The sequence below is a fragment of the Amphibalanus amphitrite genome, unplaced genomic scaffold, assembly GCF_019059575.1.
Source record: "Amphibalanus amphitrite isolate SeventyFive unplaced genomic scaffold, NRLGWU_Aamphi_draft 000019F_arrow, whole genome shotgun sequence".
In the NCBI taxonomy this organism is placed as follows: domain Eukaryota; kingdom Metazoa; phylum Arthropoda; class Thecostraca; order Balanomorpha; family Balanidae; genus Amphibalanus; species Amphibalanus amphitrite.
Genome location: NW_024881515.1, coordinates 104,490 through 124,523, shown reverse-complemented (window position 1 = coordinate 124,523; position 20,034 = coordinate 104,490). Strand labels below are relative to the sequence as shown.

Below are 20,034 nucleotides of genomic sequence, written 5' to 3'. Positions count from 1 at the left end.
AGAGGGCGATACACGCCCCAAGGAGTCAGGGTTAGTGACTTAGGGGCCCGATTCACAGAAGCGATGCCTGCCCCAATGAGTCAGGGTCAGGACTCAGGAGTCAGACTCACAGAGGGCGATGTCCTGCTCCAGCCGGTAGGCCACCTGTTCCTGCTTCTCGCGCCGTTTGCGGTCACGCCGCTCATCTCTGGTCTCCACCCGCGTCGGAGGAGGGGTGTCATCTGGATCCTGGCGGCACACGGGGGTGCATGTTGGTAAATACTGACCTCAAAGCAATCATAACACGGACAGCAAAACTGACACCAGACTGCAAAGCATGACACACAAACATGCTCGAAGTGCGCCCAATTCGATGGAAGTGAAAACCTGTCAAGCAGGAATGCACGCCTGTAACTGTAATTTGTACACCTTGCACAGTGTTTCAAGTTAAAGTTACCATTCTCAGTAAAAGCGCAATGATACTTAGCATCATAGGGAGACCACCAGCCAGCTTGCCCTCAGTTGACTTTGTTTTACAACTCATATGGGTAGTTCTTGAAGCTGACATTTAATTTAACACTCAGAGCATCAGGTAACTACTGCTAGAGCCTTTGTGATGTTACATGTAGCAGAGGTATGTATCCCTGGTGATAAAAAGGTCCTAACCAGGAACAACTGGTGGGACAGATCAACATGGAAGCTGACCTGAGCTGACCCACCCAAAACGCACACATACATCATCATCAAACAAAACTAGCTGGTCTGAAATCTGGAATCAGGATCCAACATCCCTGAAGCACCAAATTTTAAGTAGCTCCCAATTTCCCTGAGATTTTGGCAATTGAACTGACCTGTAAGGTCAACAACTAATTCGGGACCATCAAATTGGGTAGGTGCCAAATTTGGTTTCCACTTGTCACAAGATCTTATTTTTAGCAGAGCTTATTCTTTGTATTGGTACTTCTCCACCAGCTTAAACTTTCTCAATGGTACCAAAGTACCTGCAAGGTTATGTTTATTCTGATGCTTGAATATGGCAGTACTATGAAGATCGCATGCATATAATGTTACCAAATAAGCACGGGCATCACTTTTTCAAAATTTATTGGTAGGACTCAAATGCTTAATTTCAGGATAGCAAAGTCATTCTTACCATGCACCGCCATAGGGTTAATGCCAAAACTATGAAATTATTGGTAGGGCTTGGGCCCTACCAAGCCTATAGAAAATGACACCCATGCAAATAAGATAAAAGTAATGAGAATGACTACAAAATAAGAAATACAATTCATATCTAATCTAAAATAACACAAACCAACAGCCAACCCAACTTAGGTAACCTTACCTTACCTAACCTACAGCCTATGAACCTACAGGTTACAGGGTGATCGAAAAAAAGTGTCACCCCTAATTTTAAAGCCATATAACTCGCGATTGGTTGGTCGTACGACTTTGCGCCAGGCAGCATTGGAAAGAGCATACAATTTCCTTTCGAATGGATGTAAATATGCATGGTTTATGCCGCAAACGAAGATGTAGCTATTAACAAAGTATGTTAAGGACGCAAATTGGCGTGTTCAAAAGTTTGGTTGTGCAAATTTGTACTTTTGACAGAGTTTTTGATCTGACAGCTCACGTGACAGCTCACGTGAGCATTTTTCTTAACTGTTCCATGTTACCGCTGCATAAAATTGATAATCCGGTAGTGCAGGTTGTCGCAATAATTCGCTAGTTACCGGCGAATTTGTGAATAATGAGGCCGCATATTTGCAAGGAAGATCTGATAAGGTCTTCCTTGCCTAAGGTCAGCTGAGAAACAAGTCTAAGGTCAGCTGAGAAACAGTCTGCAGTGAACAACATACACTCCATGTGTAATGTGTAAGGTGTGTGTTATGTTGAGTTACGATACTCATTGTTCTCGTTCAGCGGTGTCCGATCCCGTTCGGTGAATTTCGTTTCACGTGAAAGCCGGACACTGACTGGTTTTTGAGCCCATGGGGACATGATTTGGATTAGAAAACAATCATGAATACATTCAATTGAAAAGAAATTGCCTGCTCTTTCCGATGCTGCCTGGCGTGAAGTCATCCGACCTACCAGTCGCGAGTTATGTAGATTTTAAGTTAGGGGTGACATTTTTTTTCGATCACCCTGTACAACCCACAATCAATAAAAAAAATCATTTATTAATGAAGGATAGTGCCTCTGTGTGCATGCAAACTACCAATGGTCCCATATTCAAGTCCTAAAATAAACATAACATTTATAAACTTGAACCTTGGTTCTACAATCAATGTAACCAGTAAAATGTGAAGATGAAGTCCAAGTAAATAAAAAACATAATCTAACCTGACTTAACCTTACCTACTAGCCTACTAAACAACCTACCAACCTACTACAACCTACATCCCAACAAACTACCAGCCTACAGGCCACAACCTACCACTTGGACTTCATCTTCACATATACCACACCAACTTGAACCAGTAAATGTGTAGATGAAGTATGGTGAAGACAAAAAGCATAATCCAATCTGACCTAACATTACCTACTTAACAACTTTGAACCACCAACCTACAAGTTACAACCTACAAAACTACAACCTACAACCCACTAACTTAGCAACGATACTTGATCTACATTCTACACATATACCCCTGAGCCTTGGTGTGCATGGAGAAGGTCAAGGTGTAAGCCCACCCTACATTTACCATTCTCCAAGTGTAATGGCTGAGGGAAGGTTCAAGCCAAACCCTGCCCCTAAGGTACCTCTATATTTGTTGGTGTGAAAACTCTAGAACCTGAAGCCAGGCAGGAAGCTAGGATTTTGCTCAGGGAGGGGCCATAGGTCATTGCCTAGTATCAAACCCCCTCCAAAAAGGAAAACACCTCAGATTTGGCCCACTATTTTTTGGGGGTGTGGTGCAGCTATTTTTATTTACTTCTATTTTTCACTTAATTTAATTCTTCTTTCCGCCATCAGGGGTGCGGGGCATGGCCCCGGTGGCCCAGCGTCAAATTTGTTTATTTGGGTGCGAAATGACATCCAGCTGAAAGTCATTTTCCACTCTCACCTCCAACTTTTCAGAACAATTTTCTACTCTCAGCTTTACCTACCGAGAAAAGCATTGTGAGGATGGCCATTTTGCATCGTACATTTTACCACACTCGTATAACAATTTATGGGACCTATCCTTTTATCACTCTTTTTGGGCCTTGTCTGACCAGCAATTTTCCACTCACATCCCCCTTTTTGCTGAGAAATTTTCCCCTCCAACACCCAAGCCAGAATGCAATTTTGGGACACTGCGGTGGCCCCCCTTGGCTACGTCCCTGCCTGTGGCACTGGTTGAATGCTCACACTAGTGGAAAATTCTACAGTTTTACTACAAAGTATAATATTTACACTTTTGACATGAAAACTGAAATCAGTCAATTATTCCCTGGCCAACACCATAGTGACGGCTGGGCAGTGGGCACCATAGAGTGTGACCCCTTTACTTCATGTTCCTAGATGACACGCTCACACAGCAGTTCTGAGTGGTGCCCAGCCAAGTTGGCTCTTGCATCTCTCCATGCCATTTTGCACCATACCAAGGTAAACCAGTGAGTGTCTTCACTCCGACGAGATCTCATCATGCTAACCATGCATTGCAGCAGTTGGAACAACTGTTGAAGCCCACAGCCATTACAGTATCAATCTTAATGACTTACCTCAAATTCATTTAAGAAGCCACCAAGCCCAGAATATCCTGTAGTCTTCTTTTCATGGGGAAGCTTGTCTACAGGAGGTAGGTACTGGATAGGATCCCTTGGGGCAAACAGTGCCAGAAGATTTGGAGGAAGGAACTGAGTCATGACTTTAACTTGGTGTATATATCTTTATCTTCAACAGACCAGATCTCTTCCTCTTCTTTAAATGAAATTCACTGGGGGATCAGGATGGACCTTCTCTGAATTATCACAGCATTACTCAATATTTACCAAAAAGGATTAAATTGTTTCTTTTCCTGGTTGTGGTTATTTAACGATACAAGATTTTAGTCTTATGTAGCCTTGGAAGCACCAAACAAAATCATCAAATAAATTTTTCCACCGCTTCGTCGCCGCAACAACACCTCTCCATTACATTCACCAAGGAAGATGGCCGCCAAAACCAGAAAGCGTTGTTCAACAGATGAACTTACGCCAATTCCGATTGGTAGCAGATGCTAGTTGCCTAGCAACGCTAAGAAATGTACCAGATTAGTTTAACCTGATTGGCTGTTTTGCTGAAAGCGGTTGCTGCTTGTCGCTTGTGCTGTTATTGAGAACACCACAGACGGACAGGAGAGCATGTGATGACGTTTAAGTAGCAGACAAGATATACAGACGAGCTCATGCTCCGAAATCGCTTGATTGTTTTTTATCGCTTTTTCACGATTCAATGCGCCATGTCATCAGATGTACAGCACATCAGCTTTGTATCAAATAAAGCCCCTTTTTATGGTCTTTTTATCAAAAACTTAAAATGGACCAAATCCATTCAAAAAGCCCTTAAACAACTGCAAACGAACGCATGCTCAGAAGCTGCTGGAAAGATTTCAGTGAGCCTAAGCTACATGTCACTAGCATAAATTCCGACGTTTTTTTCGGTTTCTGTGGGATTTCGGTTCGCGTACTAAAGTTCGCCTCATAGCGAATGCATTGCGCAAGGCACAGACTGGCCTTGTACAAGGCCAGTCTGGACTCTGGCGTCCCGTGGAACGATCAACGAAAATCCGCAAAAACCGACGAGTCGGAACCGAAAAACGTTCAGAGTTGTGAACTTGTTTTCGGTTTCTGCCAAGACCCAAGATTCCAGTCACCGTGAAGATTCCTATAGGGTAAGGTGCCTTATTAGCGACCTCCTTAAAGGAAAAGGGCCACCTTTAACATGGGGATTGAAACTGAGATAGCCATCTTGTAGCCCGTGTCCGAAAACCTATCTGTCTACCTCCTTACGGCCGATTTCGGCCTCCATTCGTAGTTATCGGCAATTTTAAAAGAAAATACGCCAGGAATGCGTCCTTATCCCAGGAATGCGTTCTTATCCGACAATACAGCCACCCGCGGCGAGGCTTTGGTTTTTTACCAATCAGCTCCAACCAGCTCAGCTTTAACCAATCAGCTTATCTGACACAATCCGACGAGTCTGTCTTCTGAACGCTGATTGGCTTGAGTGTGACGTCATCGCTATGCCATCATACAGTAGGTGCCGTAGAGAGTATCAACATAGTACCTACCAATATGTTAAATAGTTTTAAATACTTTTTAGCGAATTGTGCACTTCTGGCACCAGTTTTAAAAAGAAAATGAAAAATAATAATGTCAAAATGAAAAACAACGATATCTTCATATTTCACGAAGGTGGCCCTTTTCCTTTAAAGGGACCCTCCCACCTTGCTCCCACCTTAACATTAGATTTGAGTTGAGATAGCCAAAATGGGGTCCCTGGCTCACAATTACCGGTTTCGGCACTCACAACATCGAGAAATGCCTTAAATCGGAAATATTGAATTTCAAAATTGCAGCATTTTGATTCAGAGGGGCTAATGCATAGGAATACCCCTCTGAATGTGTGACGTCAGCGCAGATATCTAACGATTTTTAAATGATAAAAATTCACTGATAATTAGGTAATTTAAAAATTCACTGATAATTAGATAACGTTTTGTAGCACGCGGTGGTATATGCTGCTTTGCGCGCAACAAATGCCACACTTTCAAAGAAAGTCGCTATAGGAACAGCGGAGATCCCAAAAAGTAAACAAAAGTAAAAGTCTAATATCGTGAAAACCGGTGAATATTTTACGATGAAATTTTGTAGATATTCGTTTTTGCTCTTTCTGAACCGAGCGACATCACTTTCATGCCAATTCATTAACTTTTTTGAAGGTGGGAGGGTCCCTTTAATTTGAACCGTCCGTCCCGTCATTGCTCACGCCAAGCTCTATGGGTGCCACTGTAGGTAGGTAAGGGAACAGGGGCGTAGGCAGGGGGGGGGGGCCACTGGGCCATGGCCCCCCCCTTGGGCGCCGAAGGCGCCCTCCAATCGCAAATGCAATTGTGATATAATCGAATCGAAATACAATCGCGACTGGAGGGCGCCCTCCAATCGCGAATGTGTTTACAGGGAAAATACGGATGGAGGGCGCCCTCGGAGGACGCCCATTCCAAATACGCCCTCCAAATACGGTTGGAGGGCTCCCTCGGGCGCCCTCCAACCACATTTGTAGGCTGTAGCTCTCTAAGCGTAACGGTGGTCGCCTATGTAAGCCGCTGTCCTGTAAATAAGCGCCCTCTCACCCGAAGGCGCCCTCCTGTAGGTCGCCACCCTGCTACACATTGCCGCCCTTCTGCTGATCGGCGTCCTCATAATTATTGGCGCTCTTCTACCTATTGCGCCCTCATGTGAAATTTTGAAGGCCGCCTTTCTCCCTTTTGGCACCCTCTTGTTCAGTGCCGCCCTCCTACCTATTGGTTCCCTAGTCCTTCCTGTTGAATGCTAATCGGGGCCCTTCTCCTATTGGCGCCCTCGTGTTGATCGCCGCCCTCCTAACCACTGGCACCCTCCTGTTGATCACCGCCCTCCTATCTACTGGCACCTTCCTGTTGACTAGCGCCCTCCGCACAGACGCCGTCCTGTTCGTGTCATCCTCTTGAGCAAAGGCGCCCTCCTCACCATTGCCACCCCCATTTTAATCGTCACCCTTCCGCTCATTGGCGACTTGCAGTTGATGACCGCCCTCCCACCTATTGGCGACCTCTTGTTGATCGCCACCCTCCTATTGGTGCTCTCCTGTTCCTCGCCACCCTCTTACCTGGTGGCGCCCTCCTGTTGATTGTTGATCGGGGCCCTCCTACCTATTGGTGCCCTCCTGTTGATCGCTGCCCTTCTATCCATTGGCGCCCTCCTGCTGCTCGCCAACTTCCTACCTATCGGTGCCCTACTGTCGAAACTCGGGATGTTGATCGGGGCTCTTCTACCTATTAGCGCCCTCCTGTGGATCGCAGCCCTTCTACCTATTGGCAACATCCGTTGATCGCTGCCCTCCTATCATTTATTTACTCCTTTGGCATGTTCTTCAACTTAGTCGTTCTATTGCACATAGTTGATGTCTTGCCTGTGAAAACTGCCGCAAATGAACGTGCATTCAGCACAATGAATGAAGTACCTATACCTACCAAAACTATCTACGCTCTTCGATGCATAAAACACGTCTTTGGTCTTAACGGATTGATCCTACTTTACGTGCATCATGGCATCTATATGTATTACGATTAAGTATTGTCAACAGGTTCGGCCGCAACAGCAGGCATCTGAAGTTTCGGTGATTGAAACTGGTTATGTGGGTACACTGTATGCACCTGTGAGAAGGCTATGAAGGCTGGTCTGAGGTAATTTGGATGATGTTTACGCATCTCGCGCTCCGGTATCAATCCGATACGGTGATCTGGTGCGTAGATATGCCACCGCCAATAAACTTTTATACATCGACACCCATGAGCCAAGCTTTCTATACAGTTTGTGTGGCAGCGGCCCGACCAAACCTTAGGTATTTTTTATACCTTCAAATTTGGTAAAAGAGCGAGAGGAGCTTTGAACAGTGATCGTATAAAAGGCGTGCCTAAAAAGCGGAGGAAAAGGTTGTTTTCAAAAATTTCGCGCGCCTTCGGCGCAGCATTTCAAGACCACTTGACCTTTTGTGACCTGGAGTAGGTATAAAGAATACACACGATGCAAAATCAATGCAGCACGACCTATACGAGGTTACGCAAAAAAAAAAACTGGTGGCATGGTAAAAAACGCCTCCCAACCCCCCCCCCCCCGTTGAGTGATTTTTTATCTCGCGACCGTATGGCGCCCTCCTTGGGTGAGGTGGCGCCCTCCAAACCCTTGCCCCCCCCCCTTCGCGATTTTCTAAATACGCCGCTGTAAGGGAAGGAGGGTGAATTGCGCCACCTTTAGGAAAAACGCTAACTGTAAGAAAACCGCTGGAGATATAAGCATGCACTGGTAACCATTTCAAAGAGGAACTCATTGGCTACGATTTAAGAGCCTACCGATCAATTCATTCTGACAGCTGCTTTTTTCAGAAACATGCAAAAGGGCGCATTTGCCAACAACTGATGTAAATTGCGCCAGGGGGATGGCGCAATTAGAATCTAATTGCGCCCTATACCAGAGTTGGAGATCTCGGGGGTCGGGGGGGGGGTCAGGACCCCCCCCTGAAAACGAATTACTGCTATGTAAGTCAATGGTACTGCATCCAGCCCGCCTCCATCTGCCCGGCCAGCGGCCTGGACCCCCCCCCCCCTGACATTTTGACAGATCTCCACCCCTGCCCTGCCCTATACTTAAATATGGTTAAGCCGTAAGCGAATGAGACGGAATGCATACACCCCGGCAGTCTAATGTCATGACGGCCTACTTGAACCAGGGCTGCGGAGTCGGAGTCGGAGTCGGAGTCGGAGTCGGAGTCGGAGTCGGTCGGAGTCGACACAGTTGTGACCGGAGTCGGAGTCGAAGTCGGAGTCGATTTTAGAAACCCGAGCCGGAGTCGGAGTCGGAGTCACCGAAAATCTGTCGACTCCGCAGCCCTGCTAGGTCTACGGAGTTGTAGTCGGGGGTTGGAGTCGGTCGGAGTCGACAATTCTGCCCGGAGTCGGAGTCGGAGTCGGAGCTGGTTTTTGAAAGCCGGAGTCGGAGTCGGAGTCGGAGTCGCCGAAAATCCATCGACTCCGCAGTCCTGACTTGAACATTTATAATGTTATTCAGGCTGGATAAACAATAAATGTAATATAAATCGCAATGTTTTTTGCTCTGGTAGATAACTTTACATCACATGTGTCCGTACCGTTCGCTTGTAATAGTGCAACGAAAACGTTTTCTGTAACTGACTAGATATATGTCACGACACTTTCATATTGTGAGGCTGTGACCCCCAGTGACCTGGCCTGGTATCAGTGACCTCAGATAGCAAAGTATGTGTTTGACGAACAATGTGCCATCGATGGTTTTCAATAACTTACCAATTTAGGTACTCGATTTCACAACACATTTCTTGAAATGCCTGTGAACGGTGAAAATCCGACCTTTGACCCACTGGCGGTCGCAGGGGGGGGGGGGGGCCACGGGGGCCATGGCCCCCCCTTTGGTGCTGAAAGGTGGGGCCATACTATCTTTTGGCCCCACCTTTCAGATCGAACAAAAGTCCTAGAAAAGCTTTTCCTATGTTTCATTTTCTTTCTTGCTCCATCAAAGGACGTAAATTTCACTCATGAGTGGGCTCAGTTTCGCATTCTGTCAATTTGGCGGTCAGCGTCGCTGGCACCGGTTCACGAGTATGGCCGGATCTTATATGGAATATCAGCGTGGGTTTACTTAAGGCTCTCGTAGGCCCAGCATTCAGCAATGGCTGGCATGAGACCCTCTTCGGCAGTGGCGGGTGGGCCCTGCTAAAGGAGATTGGCTCCAAGACACTAAAGTAAGACCTCATGGGTTGGTGCTGTGCACCTCAGAAGCCCGGTGGTGATGCCGTATGCCGGCTTGGTTTCTTAAGGATTAGCGTGGGACCTTCGGGGCCTGCATAGAGTTTGCCTGAGCTAGTATGTAATTTTAGAGGCATGTGTGTAATGTGTACACAGTGGCGGTCGCGACTCGCGGGGGGCCGGGGGGGGGGGGGACATCAGGGCCATGCCCCCAAAGGTCAATAAAGGGGGCCATCATATCATTTGACCCCCCCCCCCCTCAAACAACCAATGGGCCCCCATATAGGTGTATGGGGCCCTGGCAATTATTCGATCGTCACGAGGCTAAAAAAAACACGCCAAGCTATTAATATAGCTCCCACACCGGTCTTTGAGCGTCCTACACTGACCTCTGAGGGAACTTCAGTGGCGGTCAAGCGCCCACGTTGACCGCTAAGAGCCTACATCAACCTCTGAGGCCCCACATCTGGCCTATGAGGGCCCCTAACCGGCCTCAGGGGTCCCAACCGGCGTCTGAGGGTCTCACACCGGTCTCTGGTGGCCTTATTTCTGTCTCTGGTGTCCCAAGACGAACCTTTAGGTGCCAATAAGGGCCCCGCACTGGCTGCTGAAGACCCGATGCGGGCCTCTAAGGGTCTGCACTGGCCTCTGAGGAGGGCCCATCTTGGCCTTTGAGGACCCTCTGCTGGCCTCTGGGGTCCAACGACGGCTCATGCCGGTCTTTTAGGGCCCCACGCTGACCTTTGAGGGCCCATGTTGGCCTATAATGAGTAAGGACCCACATTAGCCTCTGAGAGCCCAACTCGGTCTCTGATGGTCTCAAACTACTGGCCTTTGTAGTTTGCAGGCCCTGTACTGGTCTCTGAGGGCCCTAAACTGGCCTCTACATGAAAACATACATGGGTGGGTTTCTGAAGATCAGAGGGCTCACGCAGTCTCCGGCACAGCCTTACGTTGGTCCTGATCGAGATTGCTTTACGTCCTGATGGTCCCGCGCTGATTCCCTCATATTTCGACGTCGGGACCCCATGAGCCGGTGTGGGTCCTGGGGCTGGCAGAGACTGATGAAGTCCCTAGGGCTCAGGGCCAGTCTTTTTAGCAGTAGGACTAGGCAGGTTGAGTGAGCTCCAACAGAGCCGTTGCGAAGCCCCGCAGGAGTCGCGCGCGGCCCTCAGATGCCGATTCTGAAAGCTCGGAACCTGTGGGGGTCTCCAGAGGTCGGTGTAGCGCGGAAGCTGGGGCATAAACTTCTCCGTCGAGGGGGATAAAAGGGGCGGAGCCAGGGGGCAAGAGGGGCGAAGAGAGCGAGCTTGATTCGCCGACTTGGCCCGGCACTTTGCCGACCGATCGCCAGCCGGCGCCACCGTCGCCCGCCGTCGCAGACGCGTCGCCAGGCACTGCGACGCGGGCGGCGAGTCGGCTCGGGCTGGCCGGCTGGCAGGCGACCGCGACGGATGATCAATCAGCGAGTGGCCGATGCGCACATTGTCTGAATCACCAAGAATCACAGCTTCAGCCCTATCCATCGGTTTTCTACTACTGGTATCATCGTGACCTTCGCACCTGGTTCCTGGTATGATGGCGTCCTCACGATGGCGAGGTCACAAGTCCGACATGACCTCACGTGACCTTTAGGAAAAATATGGCAATCATAAAACAACAAGCCTGTGTATTGCTAAGCTACTGACCTCAACCGACACATATCACACCCTGACACCGTGTTTCAGCTTGACATGCTTATTCGTTTCTTAGCAATGAAAAGAGGTGATTACATTAACATTTCATCTCTTAATATTACCGGGTGGCCCCCCCCCCCCAAAAAAAAAACGTTCCGAACTCTGGAGGCCTATATCTCAAATTCGAGTGCAAATAACAAACCAATTTTTTTTTTATCAAGTTTGCGTCACTTCTTTGCGCATTGGTATGCCAAATTATGACACTGTACCATCATTTTCAAGCCAGCAATCTTATGTTGAATTAAGTAAGACGTTTTTGCTTTTTTGCCGATGTTGAACGGTAATGATGATTGGCTTAGACGTACCATGTTAGAAAGAAATGGAAAAATAGAACACGTGAATAAAACCAGTACGTGTGATGCTATTTTAAATATTTGTGTCCCAATTATATGCCAAATATTCAAATACTTAGCCAAAATGGTGGTACTGGATGACATTCGTTTCAACACTAAGTGCTTTTTCGATGAATGGCAGTGGCACGGCGCATGGGTTACTGCTGATCGCTCTCCCTTCAAAAAAATCAAACAGTAAATTGACCGAATAACGAAAAAAGCTAGATGGAATGTGTCACCCTGAGGCCTGAACCATCAATGAGACTAGATGCCAGTAGCATGGTCATTGGTCATGGCAGCAGGCCATGGAGCCGAGTCAAGTGACCCGTTCACTCACATTTTTTAGTAAGCATCCAAGCAAAAAAGTAATTTTTACATGGCATGCTAGAAACACAAACCGTTTTAAAAGTAATTGACCGAATAACATAAAAAATCATGTCATTTACTGAAAATATATGCCGCATTGACTAATGGAAGTTTCAATGTTGTATTTATATCACTTTCTGAGAAATATTGATTTAAAGTTTAGAACGTTTTTTTTTCTGGGCAACCCGGTATCCTTTTTTAGGGGAGCTACACTGCAAAAGGCGTTCTGGCATGATTGACAGAATGTGAAGCACTGCTGGCTTAGCCCTCGCATGTGTAGGTGGGGGGGGGGGGTCGGATGGACCCCCATTGGTTTTTCGCGAATAACTCGCGCAAAAACCGGCCGATCGCGATGAAATTTTCAGGACCCTCGAGTCGAATACCAGCAACGCTTTATGGCTTTCTAACAGGGTCCGATTTTCCCGACCTTTGTTGATCTAGGACCTTAAAATTGGGCATTATCGGCTTCCTCTCGTCACGGGCAACACGATCGTTCTTTCCGCAAAGCTCTAGCTCGATAAAGGGCGAAACGGCAAGGGGGGGGTCCAACCGACCCCCCCCCCCCTACACATCAGAAGCTGGCAAACGCCGCATACATGCGAGGGTTAAGCTTAGCCCACACCTTCTGGAGCTGTCTGGTGAGGCAAACGATCTTGGTGGCTCCTAGCAGCCCTTTGACGTTCTCTTGAAGAGTCGCCCAGAGAGTTTTGATGGGATTAACCCGCGAGTTGCTGGGGGGGGGGGGGGGGGCGTTAAACGCCCCCACTTTTTTCGCCGGGCCATAGCATAAAAACGGCGCGCCGCAGGCGCGCCAAATTTTGGGTACCTGTAGGGAATTGATTGAAGTTTATCGTGACAAAGTTTCAAAAAAATCAGTCGGAAAATTTTTGAGATATCGAGGTTTTAGTGACGTCATGTTTTCTGAGTTTTCGACCAAAAACGGCGTATGTTCAAAAAATCATATAAAATCACATAATAGACATACAGACATGCCGTAAACGCCATTAGACTGCCAATACCATGATCAATCAAATGGCTATCTTCGATTATTGATTATCGTTCCGCATTTTCCAAAATCTTGAACTGAATCTTGGCAATTTCTCGTGACCGCTTCACGACCATGATACATGCATTTCTTAAATTGAACTTTTTGAGCCAAACACGTACACATATGATAAAATGAATGTCACCATCGTGTTCTACGCCCCAAATTACCCATAAAACATGTGTCACAGGCTGCGAATATCAGTCTTTATTTTCGGGGATATGTGCCTGCCCGGTTGACCTGACCTTGACCCTGACCTATGATTGGCTGACCCCTACATGGAGCTGACACTCTTGTAGGCCTTATATGATGGATTGTGCACCGTTTTGACAGAGTTTATGACGAGAGGCGCCCATTGCGAAGTCCTGAAGTCCATGCTACTGAAAGCCCGATTTCAGGTGTTTGACCTGACCTTGACCCGACCTGTGACCTCAAAATTCAACTTTAAAGTACTCATCTGAAGCGTCTCGTCGCGCTCTTTCGTTTGCCGCCTCCTGCGTTTCGCTGCGCCTATTGGTTCTCGAGTTATCGGCTGGGGGCGTTTAACGCCCCCCCCCCCAGCAAACGGTGGGTGGCGAAATACCCCAGCAACTGCCGGGTTAAGGTCTGAGTTATTCCCAGGTCAGCTATTGTATACATCCAGAGGAAGGACAGGTTCTCACAGCGCCAACCTTGCGCATATTTGCCGTATGAGGAAGGACTTCAGCAAACATGAAGAAAGATTTCCTTTGCGTCGGGCACGATAGTGCGCTTAATCATCTCCCCACTTTGGCCCCATCAGTGGATTAGACGGGGACGCTCGTCTGAGAGGATGTTCCACTGGTTGCATATATGCCTTATTTTTGGTGATTTTTTGGGGGCACCACATGAAAGGCTGACAACACCCGGAGCCTCATTGCCCGGTGATTTGCACCTTTGCCGGATGCTGGAAGGGTAGAACGGGCGGGACATCGGATGCATCAGCAGTCCCCACGCGGTTGTTCTGCCGGTTTGACGGATGAAAAGGCTTCAAAGATCAGATTTGGCGCTCTTTGGCAAGCTTCAAGCGACAATGCTGACGTCGTTTCGTGAATTCTGGTCATCTCGAGGATTTGTACGTCTTGATTTTCTATTTTTCACGGATCTATGTGGTATTTTAGATCGGATTCCGGCCGCAGTGGGCCATTTGGAATATCTGGTATAATAGTGTATGTAACTGTACATCCCCATCATCCCCATATCGCATACAAAATGCAAATTGCAAGCGCTCCTCGAATAACAAACCCGTCCAAAAAAGTATGTATCCCGATGACTGGTTTGTTGACTGACTTTAGGCCCTTACATTCAGCGTTGGCTCCTGACGGTCTTTGTTGGCCACTGAGAGCCCTCCCCGGCTACTGAGGGGCGGGCCTATATAAACCTTAGAAGACCCCTACACAGATAGCTGAGAGCCTCCAGCCGATCTTTAGAAGCCCACGCCGAGTTTTGGAGCTCTTAAGCCGGCCTCTAGGAGTCCAACGCAGCTGACTTTACTTTCATGCGGTTTTGGATGCCCCATTCCAGCCCACGAGGGCCCAAGTCTGCCTCTAAGGGCCCCATTGGCTTCTGAGGGCCTAGCCTTGCATTTGTCTCTGAGGGCCTCAGTCCGGCCTCTATAGATCCTTTGCAGAACTTTGAGGGCCCCACCAGCCTCTGAGAGCCTGCGTCGACCTATGAGGGCTCCAGGACATGCCTTGAAGAATGTCGGGCCAGCGATCGCTGAGTCCAGTCAGTTGACAGTCTAACTCGAAAGTTAAACTTTGTGGTTATCATAAACAACATCACGAACAACATTACCAATAACGATGGCACTTTTAGTTTTTCTTCATTCTATCGATTAACGGTTTCCCCGTATGACGTTTCCTCGTATCGGCCCACGTCGCTTGGGTCCGCTTGAGTAAGTAGGTAAGAATCACTTGTGTTCTCCAAATATTGATACTTTTCTGACTAGCATGAATGTGTCGTTTGTGGGACCACCTTAGAGCGGTATTGGATCTCTTTGCATGCGTCATACTGTGGGAAACAGTTCTCTTTCTCACAGGCCCTTGTGTTACTGAGTCCCCACTTACCTGGGCTCTGTACCTCCCTGTGTTGTGTGTAGGTGCCCTTACTGTGGTCTGTTCTGTGCCCCTATCCTGCACTGTATATCTATCGCCATTCCTGTGCCCTGTATATGACATTCCTACATCTGCTCTACCCTGTGATTACCTTGCCTGTGCCTGGTCCTGTCGGCTTCCTGCCATGCATATGCCATGCCCTATCCACTGCATATCCGCTACCCTACCCTCCCCTGCCTGTTCTTTATCCTGCCCTGCGCCCGGTCGATTCCCGTGCCTAACCCAGCTCAGTGCCCTTTCTGTCTGACGCCCCAGCTTGCTCTAGGTAGTCCCTCCCCATTCGTCAATGCCCTAAAATGTGGTGCCCTTCTTTTCCTGGCGAATGACCGGTCCATGGTTTAGGTCTTGCAAACCATCCGCATGCGCCCTTCAACCTCCTTTCTCCCTAGCAGACCCGGCCTGTCTTAACCCGCGCACCGACGGGGGTCTGCGCCAACTTCGCACCGACGGGGGGGGGGGGGGGCGGATGACCGCCCCCCCCCCTGAGATCTCGAGAACGAAGCAAAATAGCGACAAGCGGTAAACGGCATCGGATACGCACGGCCAAGATCTACAATTTTTACTAAGGTCATTTTCAGGTCAGGTCAAAGATGACGTCACAGGGGTCGAAAAAGTCAAAATGGCGGCGCTAGATATGGAGAGAGTTTTTCTCGAATAACATTCGAATTAGTCAAGATAGGAACAAACTAAGGGCATCATCGTGATCCTCTCGTCAATCCGCATCGAATGATATATATATGTTGACCTCGAAAGGTCAAGGTCAAAGATTGACCTCAGGTCACGTGACCTCGAGGTCAGCATGTATACCATTCGATGCGTCTTGACGAGCTGAACACAATGAGACCATCCACGCGTCTGTATCTTGTTCCTGTACGGAGTTATTGGCCAAAAACCTTTGGTGACCTTTGATGACGTCACATGACCTCACAGCTGCCCAACAGCAAAACAGACCTCAAGGTAGTGAGGGTTGATCGTATATGAAGTCATGTATGGTATATGGGGCCATTCCGACCCGTTTTAGTGGTAAAAACAGGGAGTTGATTTTTCCCTCATTGACTTATAATGGGGAGGTCGCGAAATTGACCTGACCTTAGGTCACCGATATCAAAATTCCGAGATATACGAATTGTAGCTACTAATGACCTAATAATATCCTGCGACTTTCAAAGGCCTCCGACATCTACTGTAGCTCTGGCACGGTGACAAAGTTGCAAAAAAGTGACTTGAGGTTGGGTCATTCAAAGTGACCTGGTGACCTGACCTTAAAAGGTAGGAGGTTCAAACTTGCACACCATGTGTAAAATTGATGAGGTTATAGTCATACCAAATTTCACGGGGGGGGGGCGGATATCCGCCCCCCCCGTCGGTGCGAGGGTTAAAACTTAACATCCCTGCCCTTTAACCCTACCCTGCCTGTTCTACACCTGCCTTGGCACTGCCCAATGCCCATGTTTCAACATTACATTTCCCCCATCAACTGCCTTAACCTGACTCGCCCACTCTGTTCAGTTCGGTTCGACCCGGTCTAGTCAGTTTCAATCTGCTGACTTTGTCCTTCCGTATCCTTTGATGCTCCACAAGGAGAGAGTCGGGGCTGAGGGGCGGCCCCTGCCCTGCCAACTGCTCAGTAGTGTGAGGAAAAGCGAATTCTTTCAAAAGATCATCTGAAATCAATTTGTACCTAATTAACCAACACAATTGAAAGAGAACAAGTCATTGATGCATCGAAAATAAAATGTGATAAAGACCGCTTTCTTTCCTTGTCAAAACAAATGTCCTGAATACTTACAGAAAAATAATAAAAGCAATGCTGATAATACTTTTGCGGCATTTATGTCACTCAAATATGATGCAACAAGCCAATTTTCGGTCTTCGAAACATGTACGGACATTGCGTACAAGTTTTGAAAGGTCCGAAAACTTGTACGGACACTGTCTAGTGTCCGTAGTGGTGGCGACGCACATGTGGCGCGTGGGCTGTAATGTTTGGATAGATCGTCCCGTACCCTTCAAAACGTGGGCTGTGACTGAACTGTTTCGCTGGATCAACCAGCGCCCCACCGTGACTGTGTCTTGATCAGGGAGGAATGTTCACGCGGCTGTGTTTTTAATCAAGAACGAGTGTAATGTTTCGGTACATCGCCATTCACCCGACTGAAACGCGCACTGACGTGGTACGTGTCGCCAGAGGCTAGTAGCTTAGCAACCTACACATTTTTTTTTGTTTTACGATTCATGATGGATATATTTTTCCTGAGGGTCACGTGAGGTCATTTCGGACTCCTGACCTCGCCATCATGAGGTCGCCATCATACCGGGGATCAAGTGCGAGGGTCACAATGATACCAGTCTCAGGAATAAAGAGAAGGCAGCAATTAACGAAGCATACTGCGAAATAATAGGATAAACAAACGGCTTCAAGCACTAATAACTTCATTAAATTATTATATCCTAGCATAAAAAATGCATAGCAACATGACGTTTCGGTAGATAGAGCTGATAAGGAGGAGGCAACAATTAACGTAGCAAAATGCGAAATAATAGGACAAATAAACGGCTTCAAACACCAATAACTTCATTGAACGACTATATCCTGGCATAAACATGGCATAGCAACATAGCTTGTTGAAAGCGCCTTCGATTGAATCCAAGAACAAATCTATGCGACTAATGTGAGGGGAGATATGTAAGATAAAACATTTTTATGTTGTCATTTTAATACGTTCTTTCAGCGCCGGCCGCCCGCCGGCCGCCGCCCGCAGTCGACGCTAGCGCACCCTGTGGCCGGCCGGCGAAACGGGACAAAGACAACCAATCAGCTTCCCCCGCCGCCCGCTGGATCCGCCGCTGGCCGGCAGTCCCAATCGAGTACCAATGAGTCCCAAATGCGGCCCGAATAGTTCCAAATGTTAACACGCGCGGCTATGCATTTGGTATCATTTGGGACTGATTTGAAACTGCAATTGGCACTGCCCATTGAGTTCAACATTATTTGGAACTAATTGGTACTAGAAATTGGGAGAAGCACCCTCCGAGTCGACCTACTAAGCTGGGGCATAAACTTCTCCGTCGAGGGGGATAAAAGGGGCGGAGCCAGGGGGCAAGAGGGGCGAAGAGAGCGAGCTTGATTCGCCGACTTGGCCCGGCACTTTGCCGACCGATCGCCAGCCGGCGCCACCGTCGCCCGCCGTCGCAGACGCGTCGCCAGGCACTGCGACGCGGGCGGCGAGTCGGCTCGGGCTGGCCGGCTGGCAGGCGACCGCGACGGATGATCAATCAGCGAGTGGCCGATGCGCACATTGTCTGAATCACCAAGAATCACAGCTTCAGCCCTATCCATCGGTTTTCTACTACTGGTATCATCGTGACCTTCGCACCTGGTTCCTGGTATGATGGCGTCCTCACGATGGCGAGGTCACAAGTCCGACATGACCTCACGTGACCTTTAGGAAAAATATGGCAATCATAAAACAACAAGCCTGTGTATTGCTAAGCTACTGACCTCAACCGACACATATCACACCCTGACACCGTGTTTCAGCTTGACATGCTTATTCGTTTCTTAGCAATGAAAAGAGGTGATTACATTAACATTTCATCTCTTAATATTACCGGGTGGCCCCCCCCCCCAAAAAAAAACGTTCCGAACTCTGGAGGCCTATATCTCAAATTCGAGTGCAAATAACAAACCAATTTTTTTTTTATCAAGTTTGCGTCACTTCTTTGCGCATTGGTATGCCAAATTATGACACTGTACCATCATTTTCAAGCCAGCAATCTTATGTTGAATTAAGTAAGACGTTTTTGCTTTTTTGCCGATGTTGAACGGTAATGATGATTGGCTTAGACGTACCATGTTAGAAAGAAATGGAAAAATAGAACACGTGAATAAAACCAGTACGTGTGATGCTATTTTAAATATTTGTGTCCCAATTATATGCCAAATATTCAAATACTTAGCCAAAATGGTGGTACTGGATGACATTCGTTTCAACACTAAGTGCTTTTTCGATGAATGGCAGTGGCACGGCGCATGGGTTACTGCTGATCGCTCTCCCTTCAAAAAAATCAAACAGTAAATTGACCGAATAACGAAAAAAGCTAGATGGAATGTGTCACCCTGAGGCCTGAACCATCAATGAGACTAGATGCCAGTAGCATGGTCATTGGTCATGGCAGCAGGCCATGGAGCCGAGTCAAGTGACCCGTTCACTCACATTTTTTAGTAAGCATCCAAGCAAAAAAGTAATTTTTACATGGCATGCTAGAAACACAAACCGTTTTAAAAGTAATTGACCGAATAACATAAAAAATCATGTCATTTACTGAAAATATATGCCGCATTGACTAATGGAAGTTTCAATGTTGTATTTATATCACTTTCTGAGAAATATTGATTTAAAGTTTAGAACGTTTTTTTTTCTGGGCAACCCGGTATCCTTTTTTAGGGGAGCTACACTGCAAAAGGCGTTCTGGCATGATTGACAGAATGTGAAGCACTGCTGGCTTAGCCCTCGCATGTGTAGGTGGGGGGGGGGGTCGGATGGACCCCCATTGGTTTTTCGCGAATAACTCGCGCAAAAACCGGCCGATCGCGATGAAATTTTCAGGACCCTCGAGTCGAATACCAGCAACGCTTTATGGCTTTCTAACAGGGTCCGATTTTCCCGACCTTTGTTGATCTAGGACCTTAAAATTGGGCATTATCGGCTTCCTCTCGTCACGGGCAACACGATCGTTCTTTCCGCAAAGCTCTAGCTCGATAAAGGGCGAAACGGCAAGGGGGGGGTCCAACCGACCCCCCCCCCCCTACACATCAGAAGCTGGCAAACGCCGCATACATGCGAGGGTTAAGCTTAGCCCACACCTTCTGGAGCTGTCTGGTGAGGCAAACGATCTTGGTGGCTCCTAGCAGCCCTTTGACGTTCT

The 20,034-nt window shown here is 47.7% G+C and overlaps 1 protein-coding gene across 1 annotated transcript in view; it reads right to left on the bottom strand.

Annotated features, from left to right (window-relative positions):
• The window catches only part of LOC122389079 (U1 small nuclear ribonucleoprotein 70 kDa-like), a 33,100-nt gene extending 28,827 nt beyond the window's left edge, over nucleotides 1-4,273 (bottom strand). The window contains exons 1-2 of the mRNA XM_043380765.1: nucleotides 3,694-4,273; nucleotides 111-228 (exon numbers count right to left, since the gene is read on the bottom strand). Of these exons, the coding sequence (XP_043236700.1) occupies nucleotides 111-228; nucleotides 3,694-3,837 (262 nt within the window). The 5' untranslated portion in view covers nucleotides 3,838-4,273. The remainder of the gene's footprint in view (nucleotides 1-110; nucleotides 229-3,693) is intronic.
• Nucleotides 4,274-20,034: the final 15,761 nt, after the last annotated feature.